The following is a 22,166-nucleotide window of genomic DNA, read 5'->3' on the forward strand; positions in this document are numbered from 1 at the left end:
GATTTGGATCCCACACATGCTCTTTTTAAAAAGTAAGTAAATTCCTTCCATGGTTAATAGGCAGCACTACTTTACCACCATGAATTTCAGATTTCCTAGCAGTGGGCACAGTTTGGTTCCCATGTGAGCTGAGATGACTTTCCCACTGTGTTTTGTTTTGCTGTATTTAGTTTCACGTTTAATGCTGTTGCAAGCTTTCTCCATTTTCTGTGCCCTACGATACCAATATACCAGTTGCTTCTAAATGACCATGTTTTCATGTGGATCTGCACACTGAAACCAGCTGTGAAGATCAAATCTCCCCAGTTTCTTCATTAGGCCCGTCTTTTCACTTTCGAGCCCAATAAGCCAGTTCATCAATTTTAGACCCCTGTCTGAAAATTCACCTGCCTCCATTTTATCTATGGCAAAGTGTTACAGGCTGAGGGCCAACTGAGGAGTAAGAGCCCTGCCAGCTGTCAGGGAAAGTTGCCAAGCCTTTATCCTGTAATCAGAGCTGCACAAGACCTTTATCTTCTAATCACACCTGTACAGTTGAGGAATAAATCTATCTGATTTAGTCAGATATTTTGCCTGGGCTCTGGCAAGGGAGGAGAACATGTACCCAGGCTACCTGTTGAGAGAGCAGCATGCTAGGAAACAAAAGATTATTTGCCCACCGAGAGACAAGGGAATTCCTATGGGGTCCGCTCAGTGGTGTGTCTGACAATACCTATATGTATCTGACATCCATCTGTGCTTGTCATATTTAAGGACATTTGGTTTTTAGCCACTTCCTAGATGTATTCTCAGTGACGTTAGGGGAACGTGTTTCCATTCCCTACCCGCTGTTTCAGTGCCTCATATTTGGGCACAACAGTAAAATACACAGCAAGGAGCTTGCAGTTAAAAACTGTAAGCTCTGTGACTGGGTGCTGCAGCTTGAGTACTGTGTTCAGCTTTGGGCCCCTCACTACAAGGACATCGAGGCCCTGGAGCGTGTCCAGAGAAGGGCAACGAAGCTGGTGAAGGGCCTGGAGCACAAGTCCTGTGAAGAGCGGCTGAGGGAGCTGGGGGCGTTTGGTCTGGAGAAGAGGAGGCTCAGGGGAGACCTTACGGATCTCTGCAACTGCCTGAAAGGAAGGTGTGGGGAGCTGGGGGTCGGCCTCTTCTCACAGGTAACCAGCGATAGGACTAGAGGGAATGGCCTCAGGTTGCGCCAGGGGAAGTTCAGGATGGAAATGAGGAGACATTTCTTCTCAGAAAGAGCAGTCAGGCATTGGGACGGGTTGCCCAGGGAGGTGGTGGAGTCACCGTCCCTGGGGGTGTTTAAGGAAAGGTCGGACGTGGTGCTTAGGGACATGGTTTAGTGGGTGACATTGGTAGCAGGGTGGTGGTTGGACCAGATGGTCTTGGAGGTCTCTTCCAACCCTAATGATTCTGTGAATCTGTGGGTGTCGTGTGTGGGTCAGGAGGAGGAGAGGCCGCTGCCGCCTGGCACGGGGTTAGCAGTCTGTCCGAGGCAGAGTTACGGAAGCAGGGGATTTTACTTCGCAGGAGGAGGAAAACCTGCGGTACCCCATCCCCGTTACAAGCTCAGCCACCGAGCGGCTCGGGGCTCCCCGCACCCCCTCCGTGCGGCGAGGAGGGGCCGGGAGCCGCCCTTCTCCTCAGGGCCGTCTCGTCCCGTCCCCTCGCCGGCGGCGGGGCGGAGCCGGGCCCGGCTGCGTTTCCTCGCCGGAGAAATGAAACCGAAAGCGGCGGGGCCGAGGGAGGCGACGGCGGCGGGGCCGAGGGACGGGACGGGGCTGCGGGGCGGCCATGTCGGGGCCGCGGGCGGCCGCCTTCCCGCTGCTGGTGCGCGGCGACTGGGGCGCGGGCGAGCCGCCGGCCGCCCTGCGCAAGAAGCTGCTCCTCTACTTCCAGAGCCACAAGCGCTCGGGCGGCGGCGAGTGCGAGCTGCGGGATGGGCCCGGCCACCTCCTCGTCTGCTTCGCCCGCCCCGACGGTGAGGGGGGGGGAGGGGGGGTCCTGAGGGGCGGTGGGGATGCGATGGCGGCCGCCTCTCACCTCCCCCCCCCAACCCCCTCACCATCTCCTGTCGTGTTGGCAGTGAGGCAGCGGGTGCTCGACCGGCAGGGACATGAGCTGGACCTTGGGTCCCGGGGGAGGCTGTCGCTGCTCGTCACCGAGCCCCCGGCGGACGGCGACTTGCCGCAGGTGAGGTGGGACCGAGGGGGGGACACCCGGGGGGCTGCAGCCGCTGTCTGTGTCCCCCCCCTTAACCTCTCGTTCCGCTTGCAGGAGCCGGGCCCGGCCGAGGAGCCGGGGAGAGCTGCGGGACGCCGCGGGGGTAAGCGCCCACCGTGCTTTGTGCCCCGCCCCGGTTCGTGTTTGGAAGGGAGATGCAGTCACAAAGCGCTGCCCCGAACCGTTAGCTCCTCGCCGGGCCTAGGTGGAAGGGACTGGCGCTCCCTGCGGGCTTGGGTGCGGTTCTGGCCGAGATCCGCTCCTCCAGCCTGGCGTTGACTCGGCAGCACGGCCACCTCCGCGCGGGAAACGCTCCTTCGTGGAGCGATGCGCAGGGCGGGGGTGAGGGCCTGCTGTCTGTTCCCATTTATATCTTCTCGCTTGGCTGCGTCCCTTGGTGTTTTAAAGCAAACGGCAGGTGGGGAGCTCACCGGGAGTCAGAAAAACCCTACCTAAGCGTCTGGTTTTTCAAGGCGCTTCCCTCCAGAGGAGGGTCGTCCTGCAGGTCCCACGTTCAGCAGCACCGCAGCTGTGGCTGCGTGCGCGGAGGCTGAGAGCGGTGTCATTTATCTCTAGTTAACGAGCCCAGCGCGTCTCTTCCCACCTGCAAGAATGAGGATGCTTCCGCGCACCTTCAGCAGGAGAAAACAGGTAAGGATGCCACTTATCAAAAGACCAGCGTGTGCTTGCCTCGAGGGTTTTCATTGACCTTTATGCTGCAGCAGTGCCCCGGTCACCTGGATGGCTGCTGGTGTTTGTCTGATCTAGTGCAGAAATCATTGTCTTAGGCTAAAAGATAAAGATACATAGATCTCCTTCTCCCAAGATGATCCCTTCCTAAAGGGACTCACACAAAGGAAAAAATATATATATTTGAGTCTCTTTAAGAAACTCTCCTGCTTCACTGACTATCTCAGAAAGTTCAGCTCCTCAGGAAGCGCGCAGTGGACGCTGACCCCTTCAGGGTAAGGACGTCGCTGCCCAGACCTTCCCAGCCGCCACCATCGCCACCCGTGAGGCAGCATAAGGCCTCTCATCCCACCTAGGCGACCGGTGGCAGAACGTCATCGGCTGCGTACCCTGTGGCAGCCCGCAGGTATAGAGCCATGGCGACCCGCAGCCGTGGTGGGAACTGCCGATGGGGAGAAAGCGTGGGCAGAAGAGTGATGGTTCTCCTCGCCGTGGATTTTGAAGAAGCTTTCAGAGCCGTTATTTTGCTGTCCCTACCAGGGACAAATTTTCTCCTCATATGTTGGTAGGAAAACTCACAATAGTGATGTGCTGGGTTTGTTTGGGCTTCAAAGGATGTTGTGTAACAAACTGAATTACTGGTTATTTGTTCCCTTAATTTTTGCCTAAGGCATCAGGGTGTGATCTTTCATTTTAGAAACATGTGCAGATCTGGAAGCAGAAACGGACTCTAGGAATTCTGTCATAGTAGTAACCACTGCCCCTGGGGAAGAAATAGAAGACGAAGTAGTGGAAATGTACTTTGAAAATAAAAAGAAGTCTGGTGGGGGGCCCATCAAGTCCTGGGTCAGAAAGGATCAGCTAATGATCATCACCTTTCATGATAAGGAAGGTATGATTGTATCTTATGGCTGTTATATTAATAATGCTCCCTTTTAAAAACAGACCTTTGCTGGTGGTAGATTTCTTTGTGGGCATTGCTATGATAGAAATGTATTATTCTGGAGAGTGACAGGATGTAAAAGCAGTAGGTGTACCCGTCTGTCCAATTTAGATGCGGGTTTCTGACAGTGTTTGTAATAACCTGCAAGGAAAGAAGTGGTTCTCTAGACCTGTCCCAAGTGCTTGATCGAGGCTTACGGAGAACAATACAGGAAAGGTCATGTCAGGAGCACTGCAGAACAAGTCAGCTTTAGTTCTTGCTCAGGAGACAGGATAAAGCATAGTGCATAAGTTAATTGCAGATCATATGAAAGAAAAGAAAAAGTATTTACTTATTAATTTCAGTTGCCAGAGATTTGGGAGACTGGAAAGAAAACAGGCAGTAAATTCCAGGTATTTATAAGACAGAGGTGAATGCTTGCCTCTGTTTACAAAAGAAAAAAAAAAGAAGTTTAAAGTAGTCTCAATTTATCTGTAGTTTTCTTATGCTTTGCTCCAGGCTAAAGTAGTGTTGACTACTTGTTAGCAAGTGAAGGACATGTACAAAAAGACGAAACTGTTTCTGCAGAAGAAATAGTCATATCTGTTAAGTGCACAGATAAGCAGGATGAAAACCCCTTTCTTTATTTGCTATTATATCTAAAACAGATACCTAGAAAACAGTTTTTTTGCACTTGAGGACAGTAGTAGAAAGGAGGTAGCGCTCAAAAATAACTTCTCCCCCCCTTTTTTTGGCCTTGTTTCTGTTTCTTCTTTTCTTCATATGAGGAAAATACGGCTGGCCAGACTTTAGAGTGTAGCTTTTCAATATTGATCCGCTCTTGGGAGAAGGGAGGAAGATGAAAATCACATCTTTCTTGTTTGTTTTCGTGTGGAACTAGATGCCCAAGAAGTCTTGCAAAGGGAACATCACTCAGTGAAGAAGATCAGTCTGTTCGTGAAGCCTTGGCAAGTGGAGACTACCCAGGAGCCGTTCCGAGTGGAAAACTCTGAAGGACCCCTGCATTCCCCCTTAGTTGTGCTTGAAAATGTGCAGGAGACAGTAAAAAATTACATGCTGATTATGCTGGTAGAGAACATCAGTGGCTTGTCAGAGGAAGATGGGGACTTCAGTGTGGAAATGATACCTGAAATACAGGCTGCTGTAGTTGCTTTTACTGGAAGTACAGGTAAGGAGAAGTCCGGGTTGCAGATTTCTCTCACGAGCTACTTTTCTGTTTGTGGGAGGGAGTGGGAAATGAAGAATATTTTGTCATTGGCTTAAGGAAAAATCTGATCCTGCATCACTTTAAATGAGTAGCGGCTCTAGGAATGTCAACGATACCTTTTATCTGTAAGGTATAAAGGCCAGTGTAAATGAGAAGAGTGAACAGAATGGTAAGGTATAAAGGCCAGTGTAAATGAGAATTGTGAACAGAATGGGTAGGGCTAAAAATAAACTATATGAAAGCAGCAAAAGTATATGGTGGGTCTTAAAATAGATCAATGGTAAAGGTTCCGCTTCCCAAAAGGTGATAACGTGTAATAAGTTTGCATGGGTTTAAGGGAAAATTGAAGAACTGCTTAGAACAGAGCCTTTTATGGTTATTAAATAGACTGCATCATGCTTGGGAAATCTTCTGTACTAAGAAATTGGAGGTTGGTAGAGACTTCAGGAAGCAGCAGCATCTTACAGCTGTTGAGATACCTGCTGTGGCTGTTGCAGGAGACAGGATACTGGGCTGGATGGACAGGTCCCTGCCAAGATTTCTGGGTGATACTGTTAACAAATCCCATCCCAGGACAGGGGCAACAGTAAGTGGTGTAAGCCAGTGCCATAACTGATGATGTAGAGAAAACAAAGCTTCATTTCCAGGGGAACTGAACTAAACTGACAGCAGGAAACTGGCTGCAGCATTCTGTCAGTGCTGCTGTGCTTGAGCACACTTAGGGACAAGGTGATTTCACGTGCGCTTGAGTTTGGCTGAGGAGGGGGGACAGGAAAGCAGAGAGAACTGTTTCTTCTGTGGAGGAAAAGCTGGAAGTCTCTTTAGAAGGTAGAATGTGATGAAAACAAGTTACATGCCAGTTTAAAGCAACCTTGTGGGAACGGTTGTAGTACTGGTAATGTATAAGAATGAAGCTGTTCAGAAAATTTAAAGTTGTGAAGGGATTAGTCAGTGGTATAACTGAACCAAATAAGCTTTTAAGCTTTGACAAGGCATGGAGTTTTCTACTGTAGAAGTTGGATAGAATTTGCCTCTCATTGCGATCTGGTCCCAGATTTTTGGTGTAGCCTGGAGGAAATAAGTAGATCCTTAAAAAACAGGTCTGTCAGGCAAACGCGCACCTAAAAGTGACTTGTCTGTCTCTTACCATGGTGATAGCAGGGTGGGGAAGGGCCAGAATAATAGGACGTATTTATCATAAAACTGAAAGAATCTGAATTAAAACTCTTGACTTCTGTCTGATTAATTGTGTATAAATGAACCTGATCTTATTTTCTTTCGGGGTTAAAGAGACCAAGTGCTACTCACTAGGAAAACTAGTGATGAATTCTGTCTGCAGTCATTGTACCTCAATAATTGCTATCAACCTTCTGGTGAGGAATAGGTGGCAGAAGCTGAGTGTGTGGAAACAAGTTAGCTTCGTGGGCACCACCGTTTTGACAGATGCTTCATAATTCAGTGCTGTGGTCAGTGCATACGGTGATAGTCTGCTCACATCAGAGCAGAGAATGAGCTACTGGTTTGATCTTGTTTCTTTCCTCCCTTCTCTTTCTAGATACAGAGGAAATTGTTAAGAAGCTAAACCAAAGCCAAAGAGTAAAGAAACAAAATATTACTGCACGTTGCCTTGACTTAACAAAAAGTGTTAGGGCTGAAAATGTACCACCTCACACACCCAGTGACTACATAACTATCTACTTTGAAAGCAAAAAGAATGGAGGTGCACAAGTCGTGGATGTTCAGCAACTGCATGACGAAGGAGCAGCTATCATTACGTTCAGTGATCATAAAGGTAATGCAGAAATGCAAAAACCTTATTTCTTGCAGTCCTCTCACTTAACAATCAAAATGCAGATTTTCTGAAGGAATAGCGACTTCACCCTCATAAAACGGCAGATCTGCTGCTTTGTAAGCAGATCTCTGCCAACCAGAAGTGCAAACTAAAGTTTTGGACCAGCTGGGCATGATGTATAGAACTCTTCTTCTTACGCAGTTTGTTTTTCACCCAGGTCTCTCCCCTTACAGAATTCAACTTACAGTTTAAATTAATTTGAGGAAAACACAGCCCACACAGTGCAGAGCCTTCATCACCAGTTGCCCAGTGGCAGTGTGTGCTGTCTCCCTCATCTGAGGACAATTTATTTGATGTTTTTTTTGGCTAGACAACAAGTTATGTGGCTTGTCCAGCCAGTGCCAGAAACATGAGCTTCTGTGGAAGGTGGAGGAGAAGGGGGAAGGTGGAGCAGCTGCAGAGAAGAAGAGAGCTAAGGGAAGTGGAAGAAGATAGCTCCTCCATTTTCACCCCCAAAAAAGTATCTGTGATTTGATACTACTGAGTAATAGCCCAGACAACTACTGAGTTGGCCACTTTGAGTAGAGCGTAACTGAGATGGGGACAAAAACAGCCCTGTGCTCTACTTACTTCCTTCTGGAGGTGGACATTGTTGGTTCTTAACTGGCTCTTCCTAGTTTATTTTTTGTCATTTAAAACTAGTAACTCTTCAATAATTTGGAATTATTTTTATCTGGGAAGGTAGGAAAACTCATGTAAGACTCTTCTTACATATAAGCATTAATATGTAGTAAACTTTTTGTTAACTGTTGCTTTATTATTTTTCAAAGTTCCTTGGTTTTAGGTGCTAACGTTAATTTTTTTGTCTGTTTTGTTTGTTTTAGATGTAAACAATGTCTTGGCAAAGCAGCATTTACTCAACAAAACACCAATCTCTGTCTATCCTTACTACGTGTCACTGGGAACAGCTCTATACGGAAAGGAAGGGCCGCCAATAAAGATGCCAGATCCAGTTACAGTGCCACTGGATCCCTATATCTGTCAGTTCTTATGGAGAAAAAATGGCCTAACTGAGGTGATAAGTTCTGAACTGGCAAATTATAACTGTGAGATAACATGGCCTAAACCCAGTTGTGCAGAACCAGAAGTTATCTTGAAGTTCTCTTCAGCTGCTTTGTCTGAGTCAAAGAGATCAGTGGCTCGATTGATCAGGACATGGAATGAAACGGTTTCCACAGCATTTTCACGTAGCATATCAAAGTATGTAGCAATTAAATATCAAGTAAGTGCAGAGGTGTGGGAAGCCATTAAAAACAGCTTTGTCCACGATGAACTTTTGTTAATCCCAGGTGTTTCCAAGGATTTCCTTGTCCTAGTAGGTGACAAAGATGTTCTAAAGGATGTTGAACAGGAACTGAAGTTGCTCATAGAAAAAGCCACCAGAGAAATTGAAAGACGAAAGAAAAGAACTGAAGAAATATTGTTGCTAAATCCAGGGGACTTTGCAATTTTACAGAGTACTGGTCTTGAAGAAAAAATTCACACGGAATTCCCAGCTCTGCATATAACTTACGATAGTACACAGAAGCTAATTAACCTGTGTGGAGTGCCTGAGGAAGTTTATAAAGTCAAAGGGGAAATACTGGTTAACATGCACAAAATGGCAAAGAAAACCATTAGTATCCATCCTTACATTTTCCAGTTTTTACAAAGTGTTGATAACGAAACCCTGTCACAGAGCCTGTTTATGTCAAAACAAATTAGTGCCTTTTATGAGCTTGACAAAGATGCTGTCATCTTGAAAGGGAATGGTGCTGAAACTCTCCTAAAAGCGGAGGAAGAAATAAAGAAGGAACTGGACTATAAAAGCATTGCTTTGGAGGATGAGTCAGTCCTTGAGAAGAAGGAATGGAAAATGCTCACCCAGCAGAACTGCTCCAATGAAGCTGTAGTGGTCACTAAGATAGGGAGTGAGATCGTTGTTGCTGGTTGTTCTCAAGCAGTAGCAAAAGCCTTTGAGGAACTCTTTGGCTTCATAGATGAAAACACACAAATAGAAAAGGTCATCGGAGGAAAGCCCACCGTAGTCATAATGTACTTTGAGAAAGAGAAGACCTCAGTTTGGGATGACTTAAAGAAAAAAGGTGTGAAAGTTGACTTTGGCGTGCTGGAGAAATGCAGAGTTATATCCTTGAGGGGGCCAAGAAGAGAAGTGCTGAAGGGAGCCACCCTAGTTGAGCAAATTCTGTCCAGCCTGCATTATAAGCGTGTGGTAATTAATGAGCCAGGAGCAAAGTCGTATTTCAAAGAAAGAGAACACTTTTTTGTTGCCTGTTTGAAGCAAGAGTTTAACTGTCTAATCAAGCTGGAAGAAGAGCCAGAAGAACATCAGGAAGAACAACAAAAACACAGTGATGTAGGCAAGCCCCATATGCAGGTGACCATGGGTGGAGTTTCAATAGCGGTTTATCAAGCAAACTTGTGCACTCATCATGTTGATGTTGTGGTGAACGCATCAAACGAAGACCTGAAACACATCGGTGGCCTTGCTGAGGCGCTGCTACAAGCAGCTGGTCCAGAGCTGCAAACGAGGTGTAATGAGCTGGTGCGGAATTATGGCCGATTGCAGCCTGGGCGTGCGGTTATCACAGGTGCTGGGAAACTCCCCTGCAAAAACATCATTCATGCTGTTGGGCCCCGGTGGAGTAGGGATGAAGCAGGAAAGTGCGTGTATTTATTGAAAGAGGCAGTTAAAAAGAGCCTACAACTAGCTGAAACGTATAATCATCGTTCTATAGCTTTCCCTTCTGTAAGTGGAGGGATCTTTGGCTTCCCGCTGCAGAAGTGTGCAGATTCAATTGTGTTATCCATCAAGGAAACCTTGGAAGAGTTCAGGGGGGAAAGCAGCTTGAAGGAGATTCATCTTGTGGATATCACAGCGGATAAGGTTCAGGCTTTCACCGAGGCACTGAAAAAAGTGTTTTCGGATTATGAACCTTCTTCCAGATCAGTGCATCAGACCAAGGCAGTTCGTCAGCCCACCAAAAGGAAAACTCAGACCAGCATGAGCTTCGCATCGGTAACAACTGAGGAAGGTCTTAGCATCATGCTGAAAAAAGGAAGCATTGAAGATGCTACAGTAAGTATTTTAAGTGATAGGCTGTTTGTCCAGTATGAAATAAAGCACATTTTAAAATATGGGAGGGAGGGGAGAACAAAACAAAATAAAACCCTTAGTCCATCATCTGTAATTAGCAGCATAACATGCTTGGTGTGTTATTGGAATCATCTATCACTGCAGATATTAATTGCTGTTAAGATGACTGTCGTTTATGATAGAGATGGCTGTGTAGCACTGTGTTCCCTCATCTGCTAACAGAGACACAGGGGATCCCGTGGTGTGGAGCAGTATAGTTTTGTAGAAACAACTGTGGTCAGCAGAAATTATTCTGGGCTACTCCTGACCCTACCTTGCTGTGCAGGAGCCACCTGCATGCTGCACTGACCTTCCTGGAATTGCCGATTGCAGGAATGCAGTAAAGAGATGGTGCTTGCACAGAAACAAAACGGGGTGCTCAGCAGTGGTTAACATGAATACCCTGACAAGTGGCTTGGCTGCTCTCGGATCCATCGTGTCCTGGAGGCAGCGCAGCCAGGCACATCTGATCCTGTGCCTGTACTGAGCCCTCTGCCCAGAGCCAGCCAGGCTTGCCCTGTGTCTGTAGGATATTGATCTGGGAAACTGCTGCCCACTATGTCTCTGGTGAAGGCTGGTATGCTGTGTACGGCTGCTGTTGCTTTCCCCGTGGAGAACTAACTTTTCTATTCATCCAGTTACTTCCAGCATTGAAGTGCTGTTAGGTGGCCTGGGAGCTACTCTACTGGCATCACCGATTCTGGAAGCAGCTTCTTGCAGAATCCTCTCTGTAGCGGCCAGCTGACCCTTTCAGGAGCGGATGCATCCCACTGCTTGTGCATACAGCTCCTCCAGTTGTCCAGAGCAGAATAAATATTTTAAAATGCATATAGAGGTCTTTCCTGAAGACCTGAATACAGTGCTTGACACGATGCCTTTTCTATTTCTCTCCCTTCTAAATGAGTGCTTTTCTCACTTCTCTTTTTCCTTACATTTCCTCCAGTCTTGTTCTTTCTCAGCTTCTCCTTTGCACTGACCAGTCATGTCAGCTGTGCTCCTGGCTCAGCAGACACGGGTTGAGCTGGAGCTTTGTCCTGCATTACCTCTGTGATGCTGGGACGAGGGCAACTTGAATGTAGTCTTCTGGTCTGTGAGTCTCTTAGAGACTAAACTTGCACGAATGTTTTTCAAATGGAGGTAGAGTTCCGCATTCTTGGTCTGCTGATTCTAATTTTTTCTTGTCAGGTTGAAACAAATTTCACTGTTAACTCATTTGTTGTACGGTTTCAGGCACGCTCATGGTGTTAGAACTGAGCGCAACTTTTCTGTTTTATTCCAAAGCTTTGTTCATTCCAATTGCTGCCCCAAAACTTTTCCTTGTAAATCAGCAGACAGGCTGTATTTAATTAATCGATGTAAAACTTTTTAACTTGGTACTTAAGAGCTGGAGTTTTTGCTTGTGTGTCTTTCAGACAGACGCTGTTGTCGTCAGTGTTGCCAAAGATCTACAGCTTAATAACGGGCCACTTGGCAAAGCTTTGCTAAGCAAGGCAGGGCCAATGCTTCAGGAGCACTTACGTGGAGAGGGCCTACAAAAAACAGCTGATGAAGGATCTGTGTTCACAACAAAAGGTTACAATCTAGATTGCAAACTTGTATTTCACGCTGTCGCACCTGGATGGTCACAGGCAACTGCATCTCCAAAGACGGTATAAGAGTTTTTATTTGCCTAAACTCTTAATTTGACTGGGCTTTGCAGTGGATTTAATGCAACCTCTCCTTTGAAATGGGGGAAATGAGTGAGTTTGGGTTATTCTTTTTTCTAGCTGTGTGGCTCATCCCTTGTTGTCTAATACATTCCTTTTGATGTATGTAATCGCTGTAGTTTAATACCAAGAGATAGCAAAAAGGGAAAGTGCTAAATTGCATATTCTGGAAAAAATGTCTTTCAGTAACTGAAAAAACTAATTGTGCTTTGCAGGTCTTGGGCAACATCATCACAGAATGCCTGCAGATGGCTGAGAAACTGTTTTTAAAGTCAATTACTTTCCCAGCAATTGGGACAGGGAACTTGGGATTCCCAAGGTCTGTTGTTGCTAAATTGCTGTTTGACAAAGTGTTTGAATTCAGTAGTAAAAACAAAGTAAATTCTCTTAAGGAGGTTCACTTTGTGTTGCATCCAAAAGACAAAGATAATATTCAGGTGAGTTACCATGTTTTTCTCTCTCTATTTCATGCTGTTTTATTTGGGTCTATCTGACGACACTTGGCTATCTGACGTTCTCCAAAGAATCTTCAGGCTGCTTGTTCTCATACTCAAAGAATAAAGAAGAGCACAGTTTGCTGACGGTCTCTCTACCCTATAGTTAAAGTTCTCTTCATGGTGCTTCTCCTGATAGTCACCTGCTTGTCTTGAACAGCCCTGCTTGTTTGCTGTCCTTTCTATTCCTTGGCAGTAATACAGATAAAAGTGTAGTTACTCTTTATCTTGTGAAGTCACATAGGGCTCACCTACGTGCAAATTTGCTGCAGCTTCTGCATAGGTGTCTTCACTCTGGGGGGAAAAAGTAGTGATTGCCATGGGTTTAACTAATGTCTTTCAGGAAGAATAATTATGCTAGGACTGTGTGCAGGTAAACTTCTCCAGTAGAAAACATACCAGTGTTCTGCATCCCTCTTTCTTCAGTATCACATTAGTGCAGATTTTCGATGTCTGTGCTCAAGTTGCTCATTTAACACATCAGTCTTTCAAAAGAGGGCAGTCACATTGTGAAGTAACGTCCAAGTAAATGTTTTGGTATCTGATGAGTTCTGCCGCTTAGTGCAGTATCTAATGCTTTTTCAAAGGCTGAACTTGAATGCTACTGTGCCAAAGCCTGAGCTATTTTGCATAGAGAAGAATGGAATTAGCTGCAAGACCTGAGTTAGAGTGTAAATTAGTCCCTCGATGTAAGGATGCCATTTGTTGATGTATTGCTCTGGAATGGTAACTAGGGCTTTGACTTAGTTGTTTATCAATTCTGTCTGTTGCTCGCGTAGAATAACCTTGCTCTCTGAGAGCATCAGTGTGTCAAGACTTGCCGTCAGCATTGTGGCAGATGTTATGAAGTAATTTGCATTGAGCTCTTTCTAAATGTCTTTTTAACTTTATTTTACAAGCCCTTGTTTCTACTGTGTAACTTAAACTTCTACAGCAGTTGACTGTAATTTCCTTCTCTAGGAATTTTCAGACGAATTTCAGAACCGATATGGGAATAGCGTAGACAAGACTGTTCCAGATGAGACTAGTCAAGCCACAGGTAATGTTTTCCTTAAAGAAGTTGTGTCCATGGTGGCTTGTTTTATTTATTTATTTTGCCCTTAAATATTCCAGAGAATGTATTCATTATAGGTATTTAGATATTGGTGAGCATGTCACTCCCAAAAGCCAAGCAGCAGTCAAAGTGGCTGCTGTAAAAGCTGCATATAGTGTTTTCAGGATGAGTGTCTGTGATAGCTGAAACAGTGTCAGAGATGCTAAGGAAAAACGTACTTGGGATTCATTATCTGGATAAAATGCCCCTACAATAAGGATAGCAGAAGGCACAAGTGAGGCTTCTTCCTTTTGCTGCTGCAGTCTCCTCTTGTGTCCTGGGAAGGCTGGTGAGTTCCTGTTGATGTGTCTTATAGGGGCCTCTTTGGAAACTCTCAAATCTTTTACGTTCAGATCAATAGCAAAACCAACCTGAAACTTCTTTGGTGCTATCCAGTCCAATCAGACTGCAGAGCATAGTAAAGGAGCATACGTTGGAAGCTCAGTCAAGCTTTTACAAATAATGCATAGGTAAAAAGTTCCTGTCATATAGTAGAGAACTTGCCTGAACACTTTGTGTGACAGAAGCAAAAGAGTGAGACTTGAAAAGTTTGTTGCTGAAATACTTCCATGTTTTGCAAAGGCTTTTACAGTAAGATGCTGCAAAGAAGAGTCTCAGGTGTGCAATGAAATATGTTTTTTCCGCGCTCTCAGCATAGATAGCAATGATGGGAGTAGGTGAAGGCTGATCTGAGACTCCCATGAGAAGGAATGATTTTCAGTTAACAATGCAGGCAGTTGTCTTCACAGGCAGCCTGGAGCCAAATTGTGGTCTGTAAGGATTGTACCCATGAACAAGTCCCCTGTCTTTTACCTCATCGCTCCCTTCTGCTCAGTGTCTGTATCTCTTTCCTGCAGCTTTCTTTGGTCCCGTTTCAACCCCAGCACAGGATGTGTACGAAATGACAATTGGCTCCATCGTGTTCCAGGTAGCTGCTGGTGATATTACCAAGGAAAAGGGAGACGTCATTGTAAACGTAACAAACCAAAGTTTCAGCCTCAAAGCAGGTACTTTCATTGGTATTACACGTGAAAATAGTACTTGTGGGCTGAATAAGGGGAGCAGGGAGCGTGGTTTCTTTTTCTTTTTCTTTTTTTTTTTGTCAGTGTTTCAAAACTTCTTGTTTCACAGTGTGGTTTCAGTTTTGCTTCTTAGGGTACAAAGGTCCTATTAGGAAGTGTCTGAAACTTTGTTGTTCTGTGCTACAGGAAAACATGCTAAAGACTAGCAGAAAATTGAAACTAATAACGTTAGTATTTCAATAGAATCTTTTTATAGAACGTCTCTTGGACTAAAGGAGAAGACTAACCTCACTGAGGTTTTGATCACAGTGAAGCTTTTTGGTACTCTAGACATTTTGAGTTGAAAAGCCTAACTTTTAGACAACAACGCTTCTCAGTTATAACCTGTACTGTTATCAGAAATGAGAGAGTAAGTGGTATCCAGTTCTGCCTTAGATAGGGCTTTAACAGGAGTAACAGAAGAATCATATGCCTCTTCTCATTTAAGGTGTTTCTAAAGCAATTCTGGAAGGTGCTGGCAAAGCAGTTGAAGATGAATGTGCTCAACTAGGTATGGTACAATGTTTCTGACCTTTCTGAAGGGGTTCAAGCACGGCAGGGAGTTTGTTGGAAAGCATATGTAAAGAACTAGATCTATTGTCACAACTTCTTATTCCAATAAAGCTCTGAGTGACATAGACAAATCAAGTCTACAGAGAGCAGAGCCATGAGCAGGGGATGATGCTGGCAGAATTGCTAATAGAGGAAGTCATACCTCATTGGGAGCAACTCCCTACCTGCAGCTTCTTTCCTCTTCCCCGAGTGAGAAACTATATGTTTACTGTTGTCTTCACTAGCAACCCACTACCATATCCTCTGTGTGACCAAGAGGGAAAAACAGTGAATTTGGGTTCTTGCCTCAGAAGAGGCATTTATTTGTAGACCGAATTCAGCTAGTGAACAGCAAACCCAGTGAATGGGGAGTAAGGATGAAAATGTGGTTTGAAAGCCTGCAAAATAAGGGAAGTAGGAAAGAGTCTGGTGTGGAGGTCCACTCAGAAGACCAACCAAAACAAAAATTACGTGGAGGAGATGGGAGTTAAACCCCTGTTGTGCAGACCAAGAGGAAAATTCAGGCGAGGCAGCCTGAGGGTATGCCCATGAGGGCATGCTTCTTTGTGTAAATACTGAGTATAGTACCTAGTCTGCTTGAAGTTCTTCGCATCTGCAGAGCAAGTTTGACAAATAAAGGCACACAAAACTTATTTGCCTAACAAGGCAAGTGTTTCTTAAATATAAAGTGAATCCTAGAAAGTAAAAATAAAGAGAGGGGGCTTGATCGCATGTGGAAGGATACTTGAAGCTTATCCTGGGGCTTTGTCATGATTTATTTTCTTATCCTTTGTCATCGTTTGTTGTCTCCTAATGAGGATTGGTACACATCTACGTTGTAGATAATTGTTGATTGTTTACTTTCTCCTTCTTGTTTCAGCCTTGCAACCTAACAATGGTTGTATAACCACCCAAGCAGGAAGCCTGCCATGCAAAAAAATAATTCATGTTGTTGGCCAAGATAACATCAAGGTGCCAGTCTCCAAAGTGCTTCGGGAGTGTGAAATCCAGCAGTATGCCTCTGTCACCTTCCCAGCGATTGGAACAGGTTTGTGTCTCCCTTTTTGAACAGGTTCAGTGCGTGCGATTCTGTTGATCTCATGACTCAAGCAATGAGTTTGATTTGTCTGGAAGGGTTGTTGTTTGTTTTTAAAAACAAACAAACCAAAAAAAAATAGCCAAGAACAAGAGCATTCAGACATCAAAACCATCACTGGAATCTTATGAAGTCTTAAAGCTTCACTCTGCAGTCTGCTCATACACGAAAAGTATGAGTGATCTAGAGCTGATGCTTCCTTAGCTGATCCCTTGCTAACAGGGGTTCAAAGGTACGTCTATACTTTTATGGAGAACCATAAATATTTGTCACAGCAGCCTGATATGCGTGGGCAGCTCATCAGAGAACGCCCAGGGAACTGATTCTCCATTGGAGAAACCCATAGACGATAGAATTCCTTCTAGCTGATGCACAAGTGGGGCTGATACAGATGGAATGTGAACCTATCAAAAGTGGCAAATTGTCCTTTTTTGTTTCATATTGTTTTCAGTTAGTTCAGTAAAAATCCGCAGTTCTGCATCCTTTTACTGTAGGACCTCATGCATGAATGGACCTCTTGCATGAATAAAAATAGACCTGTTCTTGGAGCAAAGGGTTGCCTACTGGCCTATTGAGTGTCAGCCCTCTGGCCTTTCAGGTAGCCAAGCCACAACATCTGCATCATAACCTTATCAGTTGCCATGTCAATAATAGTAAACGTCAATTTTTTCCCTTGCTGGAAAGATGGTCTTGAACTTCCTCTTCCTGACAGATTGAAACCTTTTTTAAATTGCCAGCCCAAAGTTACTTGTGAGTTGTTTGTGATATAAGTGATTGTGGGTATGATCATAACTGTTCTTTTAAAGATCTTTTAGTCTGCTGTAAGTTATTAATTGTTTTTAAAGGCAAAATATTTATAACTTGTTCCAGGTCAGGCAGGCTGTCTTCCAGATGTAGCAGCTGATGAGATGATGAATGCAGTAATTGACTTTGCAAGGAGTAACACCGCTCCATCTGTGAAAACTATTAAAGTTGTCATCTTTCAGCCACATCTGCTGAGTGTGTTCCATACAAGCATGAAGAAAAGAGGAAGTCCTGGTAAAACTAAATCCAAATCATTTTTTTCCAAGTTAGCATGTAAGTAGATGTCACTCTTAAATAGAGGTTATAGATCAATCTTTAATGTTAACCATTCTCAGCTGGTACTAATTACAGTATTTGTATATTTCAATGTAGCACTCCTGAACTCTGAGAAACAGTCCCCAAAGGGAAAACACAAAGCAGTTTTGGAAAAGAAAATTGATCAGGCTGTTATTCAGATTTGTGGTGAAAATAAAAAACAAGTGGAAGAAACAGAAACCTGGTTGAAAAGTGCAATTTTAAAGGAACAGTTTCACACAGAAATCAAGGATGACTCTATCTTCGATTTTGGTGAAGCAGAGCATGAGGAACTGTGTGACCTACAGAAAAGTCGAAATATTGCTCTTTACTTGACAAGCAACATTATTCAAATTTCGGGAGTTAGTAAAGACGTCTGGTTTGCTTATTCAAGTATTCAAGACATGATCCACAGGGTAAAAGCTGCTAAACAGGAAGAGGTCAAAGCAGAACTTTTAAAAAACTTAATTGAGTGGAAATATTTAGAAAACGATTCCTATGTGCCATTTGACAGGCTGACAAATATGCTCTTGGAAAATGCTTTTGAAGAAAAGAAAGAGATTTCAGTCATGATTCAAAAGAAAAAATACACAGTGAACACAGTTGGTAAATATGCTATAGATGACCAAGGACAACGTAAACCCATTATGCGTATTAATAAATCTGAAGGTAAGTAAAAGCATGTTGACAGGTTGATACTCAAACATGAAACCAGGTTGCGTCTAGCCTAGTAAGAGAAAGAAATAAGAATATGTGAAATACTGCTAGGAGCTTTGTGCGGGTCAGCTTCTGGAGAATGTAGATAGGAATTAGTGGGAAATGAAAATAAAAGAATCATGCAGTTATTTAAAACTGTTAGAAATACAGATAATGCCATCAGAGTTTCTTAACAGGCTGACTAGCAATAATTAGATATGCTTGTAGCAGTTTTCATTCTAGATCTGAGCTAGTTCATTTCTGTTTTGAGATCTATCCTCTCTATTTACTTTCAGACATTTACATTACAAGGAGCTCCCTCGTGCACTCTCTGTCTCGTCCATACAGGACTTTTCCCAGTGGGTTACTTTTCCTCATCCTGCTGTCACTCAGTTTTCCAGGAGCACATTTTTAATTTTAACAGGAACAATTTATTTTCCATTCAACACTTGAAAATGAAAGTTGACAGGTTTAAGTAGCCATCCAATTCCCAGTGCCTTAATAATTCAGCCTGCACATTCTTTCAAGTATCTATTTATTTTTGTTTTATTACCAAAAAATGACACTCTTGAAAGGATGAGGCCCTCTTCATTTGATGGAACCTAATGTGCTGGATGTTCTTAGTGTATCCATCAATGTTAGTGTTTGACAACAGAGCTCAGTACTAGGCCTCTCATGAAATGATAGAGGGGAAGAATTCTACCTTACAGACAATATTTTCTTGGAGTTTTTAACTTAAAATCTCCCTTGTTCAGATGTTTTGCTCCTAGTTGAGAATTAACAGTACTTGTTTCCTTCCTAATGTGGGCAGAAAGCAATTAAAGAATGGATTGATTGATGTGTTGTGCCCATTCCCAAACCCTTTTAAGTACTCGGTATTTTTGAATTTGACCCATGTCCTTGAAAACTTGTTTTGCATGTAAGGCTACTGGTAAAAGATGCTGCAAATGGTTCCTCTTCAGTTGTGAAGGAGAACAGGTTCGTCTAGGAGCTACCCATTCAGGCACATCAACTGCCAATGCAATGACAACCTGGGAACTGAAACGCCCTACTCCTTTGGTTGGTTGGTTTTAAAAGAAATACTCTTGGGTGACAAAAGCCAACAGGCACTAGTGGTAAGCTAGGTGTACAAGTTTTCAGAGGGGGTTGTAGCAGAGCATATTTCTCGTTAAGCAGGGGATTTGGGTAATCGATTGTGTTTCTCCTGCAGGTCAAGAAACCACAGTGCTCCCTGAAATGTGGGATGATATGCAAAACCAGCAACTCAAGGTAGTGGAACTAAAACCAGAAACAAAGGAATACAAAGAGGTGGCAGAAAGGTTTCTGAAGACCATTCGGTCTCTAAAAATTGAAAAGGTAAAAGCATGTCATCGTTTCTAAGCATAAATACTTTGATAACAACTCATGAATAGCCACCAGTAAACAGTGGAAAAATAAATTCTGTTAGGATTTGTGGGACAAGACTCTATGGGAAGAGAAACAGACAGTTTTATCTGCTTTCCTAATTGACTTATAATGTTTTTAATTAATTGTCTGAAGAGGATGCACAAAACTTTAAGTACCTGCACAGGTATTTAATGTGATGTTTATGACCTTCAAATCTGTTGCAAAATATCTCCACTCTCAAGAAGAAGCTGCTTCTGACACTAAGACTTACGATGCTTGAAAACATGTCAAGTAGGGTGATTTTAATGGAAGTGCCTGTGTGTATGCTCTCTGTTCATGTAGCTACTACTCATTTCACTCTTCTGCTTATTCAAGTGTCAGAACAGTAATCAGAGGGGATTACTTACCCAGGAACAAGTGAAAAGCAATGTGCTAATGAAAGCTGTTATTGCTTAGGTCTACACAAATACTCTTCCTAAAAAACTTCGTGTCTCAGCAGTACTGACAGTTCGCTTCTGGTAGCATAGGAGCATGTGCCAGACTGCTTGCCAGTGTGTTAATCCTCAAGAGGGTACCCCTGATTTGAGCTGGCTTGACTATATGAAGCCAGTTTTGACATTATGTCGGTATCCAGTACATTTTTTGCAGTCAAACTATTAGCTTCAAGCATTAGCTACTCCTGAAGCGGCAAGGCTACATACCTCTGCATGTGTCACTTACATAGGCATCAACTACTCAGCAGTCAAGTTGCATGAGAGATTATTCAGGACATTTCCCCAAAGAATAAGAGATTAGTGGCAGTAATATAATCTGTTTTACCAATTTTAATCAGCATCAATTTGATGTTGCATCAAGTTAAGGTATTTGGAGCGAGTCTTAAGCAATTGCTTCTAAAGTTTCATTAGATCACTTTTGCTATAGTAGAGCAGAGCATTTTCTGCCTTAACCCACATGTGCTTGGCAGGTAGGTGTTTTGCAGGTTTCTGGGTCATACACAAAACTATCCCATGTTATTTCCCTGTTGCGTTTTGGGTTGGGTTCTGCTGTCTGTAGTGCTGAAATCTGGAGTGATGTGGCTAACTTATTTTATAATGTAGCCTACACGTGTTGTAGCTAGGAGTAGAATCTTGGAACACTGAATTGTTGATACAATGATGCTTTTTATGACGACAAGCTAAAAAAAAAAAAGTCTTATTTTCAAAATGTCTTATTTTCAAACTTTGCAGATTGAAAGGATACAGAACCCATTTTTGTGGAAGGCCTACCAAATAAAAAAGCGTCAAATGGCTGAGAAAAATGTCAGTGGAGATAATGAGAAGATTTTGTTTCATGGGACGAGTAAGGAGTCATTAATCTTAATTAACAACACTGGATTTAATCGGAGCTATGCTGGAATGCATGGTAATGTGAATTTCAAAACTGCTCATTTCCCTGAATAGGGCTAGGAATAACTCATGTCCTCTGTGTAGTCCTACCTTGTATGCAAAGTGTTTTGTTTTGTTAAATCTCCCTATTGCCATCATTACAGCCTGTGAATCTCTTGGCGGATAAGTGATTGTTATTAATGAAATACATTTTTTTTTCTGACTATAGCTGCAAACTTTGGAAATGGAACTTACTTTGCTGTTAATGCCAGCTATTCTGCCCAGGACACCTATTCTAAACCAGACGTGGATGGAAAGAAGTACATGTACATGGCTCGAGTACTTGTTGGAGAATATTCTCAAGGGAAAAGAGGATCAATTACTCCAGCACCAAAAAGTGCTAGCAACTCCGTGGATCTGTTTGATAGTTCAACTGATAACGTAAACAATCCATCCATGTTTATCATTTTTAATGACATTCAGGCTTACCCAGAATACCTTATCACTTTCACTAGATGAGCAGTTTGATTGCAGCAAAGTTTGTATGTCTCTTCATTTTATAAACCTGTCCTGCACATTAAATACATATATATAGATCAGTGAAAACAAATAGTTTTATCAAATTAATTTCTTAAAGCTTGTTTATATTTAAGCAACCTTTGGCAATTTTTGATAGCACTGCCATAGACTGCTTTTTTTCCAGCAGTTGAACGTATCTAACAGGAGTTCAATTTGACATGTAACCTAACAGTAGTTTTCAGTAGAAATCCTACACCTGTCCACCCCCTTTATGCTATCTTGGCCTTTCCCTGCAGCATTCTGGCCATCCTAGTTGCAATAAAGAGTGGGTAGTGCTGTTGGGGGATTGAAAGAGACATTCTTTCAACCACTGACTGCATGGTGTTGCATTTCTGATAGAGTATGAGAAGGTATCATAAATTATAATGCTGTCATTTACTGTGGATTTCAATAAAGGAACTAATTGTAGTTAACGGCTTGTGTTTGCCTAAAACAATCTCTCGAGATATTTAGCATTGGTTTTCAAAAGTTCACTTACAGGCAGCTACTTGGGGATTGAATTCTCTAATAGGCTGGTGCTTGGTTTTAATACGATAGCCCTCCCGGGCACGTCAGTAAGAGGTTCTGTAAACCTCACCCAACCCCTTCTGCAATTAGTTAATACCCAAATTAATTAGGTATAGCCTAAGAGAGCCATGAAAATAAGCATAAGGAAGGTGTTCCTGCTCTTGTACACTACCTGTAGTGCCCTTCCTGTGATCTTAAGGAGAAAAGAACAGGACAAAGAAAGGCAAGGGGTGCGTGTGTTGGAAGAGGGGAGGGGAGGTTTGTTTGTGTGTTTGTTTGGTTGGTTTAAGGCCTTTTTGATAAGGCTTGAGGAAATAGGTTATTTCAAAGAGGTAATCATTAACCAAGCCAAAGTTCAGAGTTTCATTGGGGGTGGGGTGGAAGCAGAGCAATATAATCTCTGTAGCATATTGATAGAATAAAAAAATACTTCTGACAGCATCGGGTGGCGTGAGGTCTACTGAGAAAGCGGAGTGC

The 22,166-nt window shown here is 43.4% G+C and overlaps 1 protein-coding gene across 1 annotated transcript; it reads left to right on the forward strand.

Annotated features, from left to right (window-relative positions):
* Positions 1-1,706: 1,706 nt before the first annotated feature.
* Positions 1,707-21,590, forward strand: LOC310901502 (protein mono-ADP-ribosyltransferase PARP14-like). Its single transcript, XM_083841165.1, has 19 exons — positions 1,707-1,987; positions 2,093-2,199; positions 2,284-2,332; positions 2,806-2,880; positions 3,617-3,811; positions 4,743-5,030; positions 6,625-6,861; positions 7,746-10,000; positions 11,470-11,706; positions 11,979-12,200; positions 13,218-13,296; positions 14,208-14,357; positions 14,860-14,922; positions 15,844-16,011; positions 16,930-17,136; positions 17,236-17,826; positions 19,064-19,209; positions 20,466-20,640; positions 20,833-21,590. The coding sequence occupies exons 1-19, from the start codon at positions 1,801-1,803 to the stop codon at positions 21,120-21,122; spliced, it is 5,721 nt and encodes a 1,906-aa protein (XP_083697291.1). The 5' UTR covers positions 1,707-1,800; the 3' UTR covers positions 21,123-21,590.
* Positions 21,591-22,166: the final 576 nt, after the last annotated feature.

The sequence above is a fragment of the Anser anser genome (genome assembly GCF_964211835.1).
Source record: "Anser anser genome assembly, chromosome: 6".
In the NCBI taxonomy this organism is placed as follows: domain Eukaryota; kingdom Metazoa; phylum Chordata; class Aves; order Anseriformes; family Anatidae; genus Anser; species Anser anser.